The sequence below is a fragment of the Manis pentadactyla genome, chromosome 7 (assembly GCF_030020395.1).
Source record: "Manis pentadactyla isolate mManPen7 chromosome 7, mManPen7.hap1, whole genome shotgun sequence".
NCBI lineage: Eukaryota > Metazoa > Chordata > Mammalia > Pholidota > Manidae > Manis > Manis pentadactyla.
This window is the reverse complement of record NC_080025.1, coordinates 4,130,368-4,146,966: the sequence shown is the minus strand read 5'-3', so window position 1 is coordinate 4,146,966 and position 16,599 is coordinate 4,130,368. Positions and strand designations below refer to the sequence as shown.

Below are 16,599 nucleotides of genomic sequence, written 5' to 3'. Positions count from 1 at the left end.
GTAAAACTGGACAACTATAGAAACAAATGTCATTAAAGAGTACAAATGATTAATAGCTTGTGCATATATGCTCATCCACACTACTGAACAAAGAAAATTAATTAAAATGACACCATTGTTTTTTTTTATGAAGGTATTATTGATATACACTCTTAGGAAGGTTTCACATGAAAAACAATGTGGTTACTACATTCACACATATTATCAAGTCACCCCCCAAACCCCATTGCAGTCACTGCCCATCAGTGTAATAAGATGCCACATAAGCAAAGAAGCAAATCCTACCATTTGCAACAACATGGATGGAGCTAGAGGGTATTCTGCTCAGTAAAATAAACCAGGTGGAGAAAGACAAATACCAAACGATTTCCCTCATTTGTGGAGTATAACAACAAAGCAAAACGGAAGGAACAAAACAGCAGCAGAATCACAGACTCCAAGAAGGGACTAGCGGTTGCCAAAGGAGAGGGGTGGGGAGGGAGGAGAAAGGGGATTAAGGGGCATTATGATTGGCACACATGGTGTGTGGGGAAATCATGGGGAAGACAGTGTAACACAGAGAAGGCAAATAGTGACACCATTGCTTTTTAACTACCAACTTAACAGAAAAATTAAATGATAATACCTGGTTTTGGGAAAGAAAGACAGAGTAGGCCCTCATACTCGTTATCAGTGCATCCCTATTTTGGTACAAACTTCCTGGACACCATTTTGACCATACACACCTTAATATTCTCTAGTTTATGCAAGGGTGAAAACCTACCCTGTGAGCAAAGATTTATCTAAAGTGATCTTTATTCCTGTGCTGTTTGTAATAGTGTGCAATAGCTTCCTATTTCTGCTGTCATAAATTACAGCAAATTCAAAGCACTGATCAAACAAAAATTTATTATTTTTGAACAGTTCTGGTGGTCGGAAGTCTGAAATGGATCTTACTGGGCTTATTGAAATGGGCTGAAATCAAGGTATTGGCAGGATTGTACTCCATCTGGAGGCTGCAGGGGAGAATCCGTATTCTCACCTGTTCCAGATTCTAGACACCACCTGCATCCCGTGCCTCATGGCCTCCTTCCATCTTCAGAGCCAACATTGTAGCATCTTCAGGTTTCTCCCTGAATCTGACCCTGACTGTCCTGCATCTCGCTCATTTATTGGACCCTTGTGATTATACTGGGCCCAGTCAGACACACCGGATAATCCCCAAATCTCAAAATCATTAATTTAATCACATTTGCCCAAGTCCCATTTTCCAAGATAACTTATTCATCTAGGTTTGGGAGATTAGATATGAATGTCTTTGGTGGGATCTGAGTGGCATTTCTTCCTATCGTTGAGCAAAAGTAGAGAACTGGTAAAAATAAATATACCATCAAATGATAGGAACGTGCCATGATCTTTAAAAAGCATCTTGACAAAATTATATAATAGTGAAAAACATTCATAATAGAATGACTAAAAATGAAGTTGGCAAAGTAGTATATAATAATTATAACTTTAGGGATGAATTATAAATCATATGGAAAAAACTGGGAAGATAGACAGGGAATAATTGGATTTTCTGGGTTTATTTTCATTTTTTCTACAATAAACATATATTACTTATAAAGTTGTTTATGGAAACATTGTCAAATTTGAAAGTACATTTAGAAAGGAGGTTAATCACTTTCAATAATCCCTTAGGAAATAGGAAAATATGGATTGTCACTTTGGACAGCAAAAGTAGTGAAGTAAAAGAATTCCTTACAGTTCTTTGCTATTTGATCCTACTGTGGACAGAAAATCAGTGACTTCATGATCAGAGGGTTAATAATGCGTTTTGTTGACATATCGTTGACTCTCAGTGAGTTGAGAACTCATTTTTATAGGTAACATGAGTTTCAATCTCATAATCAATCTAAAATGATTTCAGAACTGCTCATCCATAGCATTACAAAATCAGACGTACTTAAAGAGTTCAGGATGTTGTATATTCCTCCTCACCACACCCAAGCCTGAAAGTGTATAGTCAAAAACTGTGTTTCTTCTTTACTTGGACTAGTTCCTTGTTTTTTCTTCCCTTCATTGTGAGTATGGTATTCATTTGAAATGCAGAGGTTGGAGGTGGGGCTGTCTATGTATGTGTTTCAGTTTGTTTAAATGTTTTGGTCCCCTGTCCCACCCATATTGACTTCATTTCATTTTTTGAACATATCAAACATTAACATGCTTCCAAAAATCTAAGGTATACAAAAAGATACGCCTGTATCTATAAATATGAAAGATAACCTACACAAAAAGAGAAGTGTCAGGCAAGTGTGTGTGTGTATGCATATTCCTCTTTTCCCTTCTTTTTTACATAAAAGGCAGCACACTACATATGCTCTTTTGCACTTTGCTTTTATCAATCAGTATGTCCCTCTGAAATCACTGCATATCGGTCTCCAGAGCTCTTCCTCATTCGTGGGAACAGCTGCATTGTGCTTCACACATATGGTGTGTCCGTAATTGTCACGTATTCCTGCTGAGTTGGCCCATTTGACATTATATAATGTCTTTCTTCGTTTCTTTTGACCGTCTTTTACATAATGTCTGTTTTGTTGGATGTTAGTATGACCACCCCTCCTCTCTTCAGGGCATCATTTGCCCGGGTGTCTTTCTTTATCTTTTTATTTCTAGCCTATGTGTGTCTTTTATTCTAAAGTGGTTCTCTTGTAGACCACAGGTAGTTGAACCTTGTTGCTGTTATTCTTATCCATTCAGTAACTCTATGTCTTTTGATTGGGAAGCTTAATCCATTTATCTTGAAAGTTATTATTGATAGGGAAGGACTTAGTATTGCCATTCTTTTCATTGTTATCTATCTATCCTGTAGTATTTTTGTCCCTCTCTTCCTGTCACCTTGTCTTCCTATTTCATTGATTTTTTTGGAAGTGACATGCTTTGATTCCTTTTTACTTTCTTTTGTGTGTCTTCTATAGTATTTTCTTTGCGGTTACCGTGGGGCTTACTAAAACATCTTAAAATTAACAACCTGTTTTATGCTGATAACAACTTCAATCAAAAGAATACATGTGCTGATATTCTTGGGAATCAGGACTCTCATTAAGGAAGGACATACAAAGGTGGAATGAGGGAAGGCAATAAGGAACTCTGGGATTTGATAGGATTTGGAAGTATCACTATGAAACCAAGATTTCTAAAATGTGTGTGTGTGTATGACATGTAGATATATGTGCACATGTATATGTGCTTTTGTGTAAACAGACACATGTATGTATGTATGTGTGTTTGTATAATCTTATAGATGAATGTGTGTGTATATAGATCCATGTATGTCCTACCTTGTTACATGGAAAACACCAAGAGGCAGGGACACCGTGGCAGCAGTGAGCACACCTAGCATCTGGACTTCTGTCTCTAATACTGTTGTTCGGTAAGAGGACCAGCCTTCTCAAAGAGGTGACTAACTTTAAGGTTGAGAGAGGTATGCACACAATTGGCCTGGGGCATCTGCAGTGTGAGAAATTCAGGTGTACTTTACAAAAAATAAGGGGCACATGTCACAAGGATGCAGGGGCCAGCTGCAGGGGGTCCCATTGGCCAAGTCTGGAACAGTTTTGAGCACCAAATAACAGTATAGTAGTGGCTTATACACTTTTAGGAAAAGAAAAACAGACATCATGAGTCCGTATCACTAATAAATAGATAAACAGACAGACAAATAAATATAAACAAGGGGAAGGGAGGACTTTTGACATATATCAAAATATCTAGCACCAATTGATAACTGTGGTATGATAACTGGAGTTAGGAAATGAGTATTTTGTAAACATGCTAGAAAGATTGCATCAGTCAAGATGCATCAATGGATGTTAACACTAAAGGGAAGTTTTGATGGAGAGCAGGGTGTTTGCATGGTCTTAAAAGGGTCTCCTCACAGATTTCTTATTAGTACCAAGGGAAAAAACAGCAGTGACACAGAACAGAAATGAGGTGTCATCTTGACTAGATGACCAACATTAGCATCACTGCTGAGGGACAGATGGACAGAATATCACCTTTATGGTGTTCCAGCCCAGATTGAGTAATCCAGACATAACCGTGAGGAAACATCAGACAAACCCAAAGTGAAGAGCATTCTATTGAATCAGGAGGATTTGTTTTCTTTACAATGTCAGAGACAAAGTGAGGCTGTAGAAGTGGTCCAGGTTAAAAGACACTAAGAGACACGGCCAACAAATGCAGTGCCAGCCCCCAGACTGGCCCCTGTATTGGGAGGGGGAAATGCTATGGAACTCATCATTGGGGCAGTCCGAATGACTAAATCAGAATACAGATCATAGATTTGACACAAATATTGTATCCATGTCCTATTTCCTGAAGTTGATAACTGTACTGTGTACAGTTTCTTTGTATTTAGATAAAAGTATCCACACAAACAAGCAAATGAGGTAAAATGTTGTAACACAGATAAAGAATACATAGTTTTCCTTCATACTCCTCATTTTCTGCAACTTTTTTTTATAAATTTGAAATTATTTCCAAATAAAAATTAAAATACTCTTGGAAATATGTCATTTTAACCTAAAAATTTTATGGAAATGTCCATTAAACCAAATTCTTCAAAGTGCTTATGATGTCATATTAGATCCGTAAGTTGAAATCCTCAGATTCTTTCACATGCATGACACTCTTACACAAGTCACGTCATCTGCCTCATTGTCCTCGACAGAATGGTGCAATATTTAGATTCTCAGACAGTGGGTATCAGACACTAAACAAATTGCTGTGGTACAATGAACATTAGAAAGTTCCTTTGGCCCTTTCCATATGCAGCAAATTCACTTATGCTATTGTATCTATTCCTTAAAAAATCTTGTCGAAGCACCAAGGTTCTAAGTCTCCATCAGCACGACCAAACCTTCGGCTCCCCCATTCCTGCCTTGTCTCATGTCGACAGGACCAGGCCATCGTTTGCTGCCACCCATCCACTCCACTCATATTCTAATGAGAGGAGAGAAAAAAAACAGGCTTGACAGTGTGAAAATAAAAAGCAATTGTCTCACAAATGGTATCCAGATTGCTGGAACAGAGCTTTAGCCAATACACTCACCTCTCCACACTCCACATACCACTAGTTTTGTTTCTACAGGCAGCAAAACGGAGTATGATTTTTTCTTTCCAAAGTGCTTTGGGGTTCCCAAACAATATCTAAAATAACAGAAATCCATCTGCAATTTACAGACAGTACATGTGCTTCTCCCCCTTAAATACAGGGGCGCTCAATTGTGAGAAAGGAGGCTACCTTCCCATTCCTCTGTGGATTTATGTTCTGACGTGGCTCTGGTTCAATCCCATATAATGTCTATAGCCATTCTGCCTAAAGGCTTAATTGTCAAGGGTACAACTGATCTATAAACCCATCGTTTTTTTCATTATTGACATTATCATCAGCAGAAAATATTAGCGATGGCTTACAGTGTGAAATGAAACACAATTACAATTGACTAGTAACAAAAGTATGAAGTTGTCATTTTCTCAAAAACAAATGCATCATTAAGTATAAAGCTTTCTTCCTTTTTAAATATGTTTTAAAAACTCAGTAGTGTATACATATTTGATACTTTGTCATAGAGAACTTCCATGATGATTTAAGCAAACTCCTTCAGAAATGTGATACACTACTTATCCAAGACTACTTTGATGTGAACCAGGGAGGGGTGAGAGGGAGAAGCCCTGGTCAACAGATACTGGAAGGACCAAAACAAAATGTGTGCACAAACATTAGGCATGTAAAGCGAAAATGTTTTTAAATCCAGTCTCCGTTATGAATGTAAATATTTGATGCTCTCATTCCAAAGCAACCATGACCATGAGAGAATAAATTGCTGCAGATCAGCCATGAAGAGTCATTGGAAAAAATCTCTGTCTTCTCTCCTCCAGGATTGACATTTTTAAGTACGTGATCTACGGCATCGCAGCTGCGTTCTTTGTATATGGCATTTTGCTGATGGTGGAAGGTTTCTTCACAACTGGTGCCATCAAAGATCTGTATGGGGATTTCAAAATCACCACTTGCGGCAGATGTGTGAGCGCCTGGGTATGTTGCTCGTCTGTGTTCAGTGTTTGGTGTGGGTTTATTTCAGGAGCACACAGGTGTTTGTATTATCTGCCAGGAATTAAAGTGTATTTTTAGCAGAGTAATATTCCTTCCTGTGATGGCTATCTTAATTAAATCTTAATATCACTGTCTAAATGAAGATTGTGCCATGTGAAAATTCAGTTTCAAATTCCAAAATCATATGCAACATAACTAGTTTTGTTTTAGAAGCAGCAAAACTGTCAATTGATGTATGACATTTTTTTCCAAAGGGCTTAGGGGTTCCCATGTAATATTTAGAATAACAGAACAATGTGTCTTGCAATTTATAGACAATACATGTGTCTCTCCTCCTCAAATACATCTTTGTATTTTACTGTAAATTTTGGGAGAATCATATTATGCAGTTTCTGTTTGCTATTTATATAAGAATGACACCATCACATGAATTTAGGTTTTAAATCTTTTTTCTTATTAAATAAGGTGTCTTCATAAGTAAAGATACAATTTATTTAAATCTTACAGAAAAATTAAAAAATACCTGTTAACCACCAAACTTTTTTTTCTTTACCAGCTTGTAACAAGTTCTGTTGTGCTGCACAGCATCAGGCAAACTGATAAAATAGTTTGCCTATGTTGTGGTTATTTGTAGTTGTATCTAGAAGAATTTCTTCTAAGAATCATTTCTTTTTGGGGCCAGTACTTATTATAATACTTTAGTTTTTAGGGTCAATAATATCAAATTACAGATCTGGAGAAAGATAAGCTAAAGGTTGGAAAAAAACTAAAATTCGAATGAATATTCAGTGAGCCATTTGTCCACCACACCTAAGCAGTTTCTCAAGAAGGCAAGTTCTGATTTTAAATTCATTTATATTCTGCCAATAGAGTATAGTAAATTCAACCAGGGATAGACTTTTTATTATCACTGGAGCAGTATCATCATAACACCCCTGTGTAACCTTAGCCAGACACTTACATCCTCGGGATCACAGTACAAAACGACGGCCTCAGATCATCTGTAAAGCTCATTCCGACTCAGAGTCCTCACGTCTAACGCACCAGTCAAATGGTAGGTAGAGAGCACGGTGTCCAAGCACAGCTTTACACAGGGTAGCACCTTTTTGCCAGGAAGTGTACATGTTGTTTCTTTGATAATTGTAAAATTGCTTCACAGGATCATATGTAGAAGTAAAAAAAAAAAAAATTACAGAAGAAAACACACATCTATGTACAGTTAGTGATGATCTGCTTGCCATTCAAGCATCTCCAAGATATTTCAAATAAGAATTTTTAAAGCAAAAACATGAACCCCCCTTTTTTCTATAATGGTAACAATTGTGTCGCTAGTTCCACCCGACAGGAAGAAGGAGCTGCACCTGCTCTCTCAGTGCCCCTCTTTCCCCGGGGGTGCACAGAACCGGGGCAGAGCCCAAGCTGCTTCCGTGCATCCTGCACAAGCCCCGTGCAGTGGACGAGGCCCCGGCTGGTGGGCTCTCCGGCACGCCCGCCAGGAAGGGAGCTGAAGGTCCGCTGCACTGCGGCCCTGAACCCTCTCCCACCGCACTTCCAGCTTGCTCAGCCTGCTTGCAGCTCATGTGCCCAGAGGGCATCAGGGGGGAAAAAAAAGAAAGTTTATTCATCACCTTCTCCTGCCACTTAACTTCCTTTCTTTCCTATTTCCATTCTGCTTTCGGTTCAATTTGTAGGTAGACTGCATGTTACAGTCTACTTTATGTTCCATGAGTTCCCGTTAGCCTTTCTATCAGTCTTCCTCATCTTTAAAAATGCCCCCTTGAAGCCATGTCAATGCCTTTCTATTTGGAATACCGAATAATATTAAAAAGTACCATCAGTTTTTTTTTGCAATATCCATGTATGAAAAACTTCCAAAATTAGTATGAAAAGATACTTGTTATCCTATCCTTGTTTCTCTGTGCTGTATATAAAGTGGTAATTAACTGAATCAACATCAGCACACATACAATTAATTTTAAAGCAGCATTAGATCACTGAATAGATGATGCTAATCAATATTCTCTATTCTTAATGAATATTCTTGAAAGCATAACTTGATCAGCATTACCTGTTTCCTCTCACGAAGGAAGCATCAAGACCAATTCAAGTTCATTTCACAAGTTTAAATGCTAGCATTCAAAACCCTGAATATGAAGCGCCTAAAACACAAAAGCACAGTATTAACCTTTGGGAGTGAAAACCATTATTAACTAGTTTATTAAGACATGGTGTGAAAAGTTACTAAAATATTTCAACTTATGAAATTTATTCAAATTAAATATTAAATGGCATCAAGTTAAATACAAGTCAGATACATTGTTATTCAATACCTTTAACATGAACTTATTAAATTGAGTAAATATAGAAATATTTTTTCCTTTGAATTTCTTCTCCATTAAATTTTAAACCAAAAATACATTTATCCAATTGCAACCTGGGAGCCATTTGCTGTCTCTCGTTTTGAAATCTTGGGATATTTTTTGTGTCACCACTACAAAGTTCTCTTATTTCTAAAAATTTCCCTTTACTATTATGACACCAATATGGTGAATTTATCTGTGCTTGTTCTGACATTTTAGATGTTTAAGCCCAACAGTTTTGAAGTAATAGGATTCTAAATGTAAACTCTCTGTAGACATTAATACATTTATTTTCCGTTAATCTACCTGCCCTGATGGTTAAATAAAACAATAAAACCATTCAAAACTATTCATTTGCAAAGGCTGCCAAAATAAAGCACCACAAAATAAGGGACTTAAACAATGAAAATAAACTTTCTCACAGTCTGGAAGCTGGATGTCCAAGATCAAGGGGCCAGCAAGGTCGGGTCCTTCTGAGGCCGTGAGGGAGAATCTTCTCTGGTCCCTGATGGGTTGCTGGCAATCTTTGGTTCCAAGTTTATCACCGCCTTCAGTTCAGAGAATCCATCCTTCTGTGCATGTCTCTGGTCTCTGCTCAGATTTCCCTTTCTGAAGGGCACAACTTATATGGGACTGGGGGCCACCCTGGTGAACTCATTTTTAATCTCATACCTCTGTAAAAACCCTCTATCCAAATAACGTCATGCTCTGAGCTACTGGGGATCAGGTCTTCTTCAAATGAATTTTGGGGGAACACAATTCAACTCATAACGGTGCACCTCACCGCAGTGACAGTATGCCACACACGATGTTTAAACAAGCTTAAGCAGTTACTATTGTTAGCCCCCTTGTACAGAAGAAGCATATTCTAATATTTATTTTTAGATACCTTTTCTTGTTAGCCTCAGATGTTTATAGATTTTGATCGCAACATATTAGACACTATCTATAGGAGGTACTCTATGTAATTCCCTTCAAATCTAGTCAGCATCATAACTCACAGTTCATTTTCATAACCTAACACAGAGTTTTAATAATAAGCCCAGCAATACTAACAGGAAATGTTCATTAGGTCCCCGCTTATTGATTGTTGCTGTGCAATGAACGCACTTTACAAAACACCAGGACATTCCCTCACTGTAGCTGCTGCTACTGTGAGTAACCTCGATTTTATGTGCAAATAGAGATACAATTTTAAAAATTGGTCCCATTGATTTTCATATGTCAAATATTCCATACATGCAATAGTTATAATTTAAATAGGCCACTAGCCTGGGGATGAATGGATTACAAATGGTCTTTAACATATTGATTAACCAATGGATATCACTCTTTTACAACCAGGATCTTTATGCCTACTATGCTCGGAATAATCTGAATGCAAAACATTTATTTTTATATTTGCTTTTGGAAAAAAAGCACGAGATAATATATTTTTTTCTGGTTTGCCTTTTAAAAAAGACATCATGCTTCACCAAATTTTTGAGACTCCATTTCTTCGTCTCCTTTCCTCATTTTGAGATGAACTACGATTGCTTATGTTTTCAAATTGCTTCATGGGAAAACTATGTATATAAAGGATATAAAAATCAAAAGTTCAAGGAATTACTAAGCCCAGTATTATTATGTGGGAACCCTTGACCAAAAGACCATTTCTGACATTTATGTCACTGATGTTAAAATAGCTTTCACTAAATAAAGTTCCTCCAGAGTGGTATTTGCTGGAAAAGAATGTATTCTACTAGGCCATTAATGCTTTTATTTTTAATATAGTTTTATTGTATTTGAATTCTGTTTTCACTTGAAAAAGAAAAATCCTTTTGGCTCAGTTTTCCTAGGATCTGTGACAAAGATTGAGGTGCCATGTAGGTGCTGTTGATGTGAAAAGAGACAAGATAAGTGGGACAGTGGCCCTGCCCCTGGGACCCCCAAGACTAGTTGGAATATTCAGGAGACTCGTACACAAGGACGCACATGCTGAGCGTATCGATGAACACAGGCAGCACAGGGTTCACACAGAGCAGGTGGCTGAAGCCTGACGCAGAGGCGTTGCTGACCAGCAGATACCCAAGGCCTCATACAGTGCACATGGCTGACACTTAGGACATTTCAACTATTGATGAATTGATGAGTAGACAAGAGGCTCTTGATCTGGGGTTTGGAGGATAGCGCAACAAAATGGTTTTCTTAGATATCACGTTCTGAATTTATAGGATTACAAATCAAAAAAGCAATTACCTTTCCCAAGTCATTTCCACTTAAATACACACTGATCGCAGTGGCTGTTCAAGGAGCGGTCACCTGTTTTAGGCTTCTTCCAAAGACTTCAAAATCTCGCCTCCTGCAGTTCTGTTGAGTCTCCCTACCCAGTTTCTAACAATTACAAGAACATCCAGGGTGAGATCAAAACAATAAGTTCATATTGTTTTATAAATTTTTAAGCCACTAAGAAATAATTCATGGCAATTTTGTTGAATTTAAATGTTAACATATAGTAGGCCCTCAACAAATGTATTTTGAGTGAGAACAAGAAGATGCTCACTGTGACAGTCATTTGCATGTTCTGATGAAACGGTACTAAAATACTGATGTGATAATAAGACGTGCTGGATATCAATTATGAACCTGGCACCCAATCCCTATCATTTGATGACAGTTTTTACTATCCAAGATCAATGAGTTAATTAATCTAAACCAAGCCAAGGAAATTTTAATGAAATGTTTTTTTCTTTGTGAATTAGAAAGAAATGGTCAGCGTTTTAATCTGTATGAGTATTATATTAAACAATGGCTGAAATAAGAAAAGGCAATGAGATGACTTTATATACCTTGATTTCGGCCAGACCCATCCTTCCCTCCTTCCTATAAACAGGGTCAGAGCTGCTAGAAATTAAAATTCAGTGTTGTTCATATGCAACATAAATAGGTTACTTCTGTCCATACCTGGCCTTTGGAATAAATTAAAACAAATAATTATTAAATGGTTCTTAAATTATTAATTTATTTATAATCATATAATGTAAATGTTTATATTACATTTCCAAATTTAATTTTAATGTAATTACCTTTAATACAAATTTAATTTATAGGTATAATTTAATCCCATTATAATCAAATCATTTGAAATTATTAATTTATTTAATATTTACATTATTAAATTATCAAAATAATTTTAAGTTTTGCTAAGTCAAAGAGCTCCCTATACTTTGGTTTATTTTTAAAGTCATATTTAGTGTGGGATATTTAAATGATTCATGTGTGGGCTTCTTTCTTCATTTGCATCATAGCCCTGTGAGGTCTGCTAGTTTCCAGTTTGCAGATTAGGACATGAGTCTGAGAGGTTAAGCCATATGCCCAACTCAACTGGGACCCAGACCTCTGACGTCAAATCCAGCAACATTTTTATTTCTTTCAGTTTTTGTTTGTTTGTTTTGCTTTACTCCCCAAACAGGTATTGTGATGTTAAATTTCAAAAGTGTTTCACTAAAAATAGATGTTAATAAAAACAAAGAAAAAAAAACCTTCAAAATCAGAAGAATTTTTCAAATTCTCAGAGACTGTTCTAATAAGAATAAGAGGAATTTATTTAAGATACAGAGAACAGATTGGCAGTATAAACTTCCAGTTATAACATAAGAAGCCATGGCTTGTAATGGGCAGCATGGGGGCTGTAGTTAACAGTATTGTATTATGTATTTGAAAGTTGCTAAGAGAGTCAATCTTGAAAGTTCTTGTCACACAATAAATATTTGTAGCTATGTATGGTGATGGACAGTAACTAGACTTACTGTGGCAGTCATTTCACAATGTGCAAAAATACAAATCAGTATGTTGTAGACCCGCGACTAATATAATGTTATGTGGCAATTATACTTCAATTAAAAAAAGAGTAGCTTATTTCTATATTTAATGCTCAGATGACAAAACATGTATGTATCATATTACTAGAATGGAAAGCTAAACTAAACTTATGGTGATCATTAGATATTTTATTACAAAGACAGATTTTTTTTTACCTAGAAGTACACTTGATCGATTTTTTAATAAACCTTCATTCTTAGTAATTATCAGGTTCCAAGATAAAACATAAAAGACGAAGATAGAATTCTGTTTTTAACTTGTTCCATTTGTATGCTTAAGTGAATATGAAACTATACGATTATGAACTGAAATAACTGGTTCATCCTCAAAACTCAAAAGACTTCCATGTCTTTCTTAGGACAAAGCTTGAGCATTAGTAGTGATGAAAATATTTTCTGACAGCAAAGATTTACTCCCTAACATTCAGCTTCATGGGTTTGCCGCGCCCTGTGGCTTGCAGAGCAAAGAAAGCAGACGTGAGTCAGTAGTGTGGTTTCAACGTCAGGCTTCTCATTGTCTTAGAAGCTGGAGCAATGCAGTTCAAAGTGTTTCAGCCCATTTTGAATCTAAACCTGTTGAATTCTAAGTCCCATTCTGCAGTGAACAGCACCTTCAAAAGAAGCTTTTGAAAAATCGCCTGGGACAGCAGGGAAACCACATAGAGAGGATGTGGCCGAAGGCATGGCGCGCACCCTCCCACGGGCCTCAAGGCGCTCTTAGCCCCCCAAAGTAACATGCCTCTCAAGCTGCCGGATCATGTTCATTGTTCTTGTGACTGTAAATTAGCCTTGAGATCCACAATTGCAAATAATGAAAATGTTAATAAAGAGGGCTTTTTCCTCCTAGGAGTTCCATTAACACGATTTCTTCAGTTTGGGGTGGTTTCCAAACTTTCTAGAGCCTTCCCCTTGAGTGGGAGCCCTCTGTAAATGCCCTTCCCAGACTTCAGGAACTCATTCTCTTTATTTTCTCCAGACATGTAATGAAATCTAATTCTCCTATTCTGTGTAGTCCTATTATTCAGGCAAAACATATTTTGCTAGTAGTAGTGATCACAGTAATAATATCTGGTGATCAGAATAAAAATAGCTAGTATTTTGTTTGTGCTTCTTATATGCTAGGTCCTATGCTAAATGCTTGTCCTGAAGGTCACTGCAGCCCCACTACCCTGGGGGGAGGTCAGTTTAGCAGGTATTCATCTTCATTCAGCCAAGGCAGCACAGAAGCGTAAGGCACAGCCTGGACTCAATCCAGCTCAAAAGCCTGTGCTTTCGATTAATCAATATGCTATAAGGCTCTCTTTCTGGCTAAATAAATGTGACATTTAGGTTAGGGGCACAGTAACTGAGGGGCATGTCAGTGCTTGATCAATCAGTCAGTCAGACCTTACTCTCTTGCTGGTTAGAATCAAATGGCAGAAATGACTTGCCTCACAACATACAGATTAGTAACGTTAGTGGCGAATGGGCACCGGTGTCCTTAGTGTGCTCGTGGAGACTTGGAGGCTTAGCAGACCTTTCTTACCTAGGCTGGTACACGAGGCCATGAGAAAGGAGGAATTCGAGCAAGCAGCCGCACCACCCGATGAGTTTCATCTGTTGATTTGCTTCATTCCCCACCCCAGAAAGGAGAAAAAATACAGATCACCCAGTCACACAAAATGCTGACCATAGACAATCAAGGGTGTCATCTGGATGTTATATAAATATTCAATTTATGTAATTATATTTTACAAAAGTAGAATATGTTTATTCTTTTGATGGGTAAAATAAGAAGGAAGTATTTATGGCTTTCTGTGATTGAAATCCTACCACACACCTTTACATAGGTTAAGCTCTCATTAAACATTTGTTGAGCAAGATGAATTCTAAAAGCGATACATGCTTTAATAATTTTATTAAAAGAATAAATACCTATCGAAGGATGTTTACTCCAGTTCCTTCATGGATTTAAATAACTTGATATTAATGTGTTTCATGGGCTTATATTTTTAGACAAGGCTTTTTATCATCTTGGATGTAAAAGGTGTAAATAGAGTTTAAGGCCATTGTTAGGATAGGTGTCGGCTCACTAACTCCCCAGACTTTAGGATTTCATCATAGAGACTAACTAACAGGAAGTCAGATTTGAGAGATTAAACAGTGCTACTAGAAATGATATGTTTGGCTGTGTTCTGGGTTTCCAAAGTACGACATTTGGCGATTTACAGGACACTGGTGTGATCTCAGGTCTCACTGGCTTTGTCCCAGCTCTTTTCATATCTGTTATATGAATTCTGTACTATCCTGAATCCCAAGAAGCTCTGTCTATATTAATCACAATACAATTTTCATATAGATGCATCAGCTCTAATGTAACATTGACAAGTTTATCACTTTTTGGAAGAGTTATTTATAGTATATATTCTGAGAGTTATTAAATATTTCACTTGTTTGCGATTTCACCAAACTCATGGAGTAAAATCTAGCTGTAACTTATCACTCAAGGAATGAATGGAGTTGATTAAGAGACTTAGTTTCATTCAGTGTATTTTACAGTTGTGTTGTCATTTTGAACATGTGACTACCTGAAATGTTAAAGTTGAGCCAGGGTACCCTTCTGCCCTTCTGCTCTCTTCAAAAGTCTTCTAGAAGTGTGCTTTGAGACTCAGAAGGGGACCAAAAATCTATAGAAACAGTCTCTGGTGTGCAAGGGCTGCATTTCAGACATTTTCAAATATAATCCCATTGTTGTATTAGTTAGTAGAGTATGTTTAAAGGATTAAAAATACAATTTAATATTTATAGTTATATTCACACATACTGGTCATCCCAGGTTCTGAGTCTGATTGTATAAATATAACACAATCATCAGGAATTCTTTCAGAAGATGCAACTTTTAAAACAATTCACAATAAGGTGCATGAACTCATGATACACAATATATACAGATAAAAAAGGGAAGGAAAAGTAAAATTCAGAATGAGTCTCTCTCAGGATGTCAATTCCCATCATTTGGTACATTCAGAGCATGTCTGTCCACCTTCCAGTTTTGTTCTGAAGATATAAAGTAGTTAGCTTGGGAGAGAGAAAGGGAAATAAAATTGTATTCCTTTAGGGGACATGTACAAGACATTAATCATAAAAAACAAAAACGGAAGACCAAGAGAACATACTGCAGTGAGTTGCATGGTGAGATGTCTCACGTGATCTCACGAGTCCAGAACTCAGTCAAGCTGGACGCTCCCTGCAGGCAGGAAACTGACTGTCCACCTCCACATCACCCAGGCACAGGGCAGTAACTAATATGTGATTGTTACTCACATGGTGTTTGTGGATTAAAGGAAGGACAACGTATATGAATCAATCACAGAAAATGGATGAGAATGTGGTTCTAAAAATTCTCTCCAAGCTTCTCTCTGCTTTCATGTTTTCTGTTTTGCTTGCAGACAGCTTGCTAATCAGGTGCATGAGCTCTGGCAGAAAAGGCTCTACTCTAAATCACTGATTCGGTGTTCAGATGAGAAAAGCCAGATGTGGGTGTTGTAACAGAATGATTGTTATAGTAGCCATTTTCTCATTTGACTAATTTCAAGGATGCTCTAGATTTTAATCTCTGATATCTGTGTATGATTAACTAATACCAAAGACAGAATAGCATGGCAACTCCTAGGAGGCTGTCTGCCATCATTTTCTATTTCTGGTTGGTGTTCACCTACATGGACACTTCATATAATGAATTACTCTGATGATCTTGGCAAACATGCTAATAAATCCAGTGACACATAACTTGCATTAAGAAATATATTAATTTGTATCAGTGGGTGGATTCAAGCCTGCATTGAGACCTCAGGGCATTGTGACTCACACCTGTTCTTTTCAGTCACATATATTTGTTAATACAAATGTTAATTTAGACAACTAAGGGTATATATTAACACAGACAATTTTGTAGTAGATGATATGGATTATGTAATTGACATGTAGTAGGTGATAAGGATATGTAATTGACATGTAGTAGGTGATAAGGATATGTAATTGACATGTAGTAGGTGATAAGGATATGTAATTTGAAGCAACATTAACTCTTATCTTTTATCAGCTATGCACCCATCTACCAATAACTGTGTATGTCTTTTTATCTAACATCTGACCTAAGCTTGATCTAAAAATCCATTTAAGCTATGCTGAAACTAAGTCTCTTATTCACCTATAGGTAGGATATATGAACAGCCTTTCATTACATTTTATAAATATTAAGAATATTTCTGAAATAAAGAAAAAATATTTTTTAAGTCTATAA

The 16,599-nt window shown here is 37.0% G+C and overlaps 1 protein-coding gene across 2 annotated transcripts in view; it reads left to right on the top strand.

Moving 5' to 3' along the window:
* The window catches only part of GPM6A (glycoprotein M6A), a 241,051-nt gene that overhangs the window by 212,439 nt on the left and 12,013 nt on the right, over window positions 1–16,599 (top strand). For both annotated transcript variants that reach the window (XM_036894333.2, XM_036894331.2), the window contains exon 3: window positions 5,923–6,079. In XM_036894333.2, the coding sequence (XP_036750228.1) occupies window positions 5,923–6,079 (157 nt within the window). The remainder of the gene's footprint in view (window positions 1–5,922; window positions 6,080–16,599) is intronic.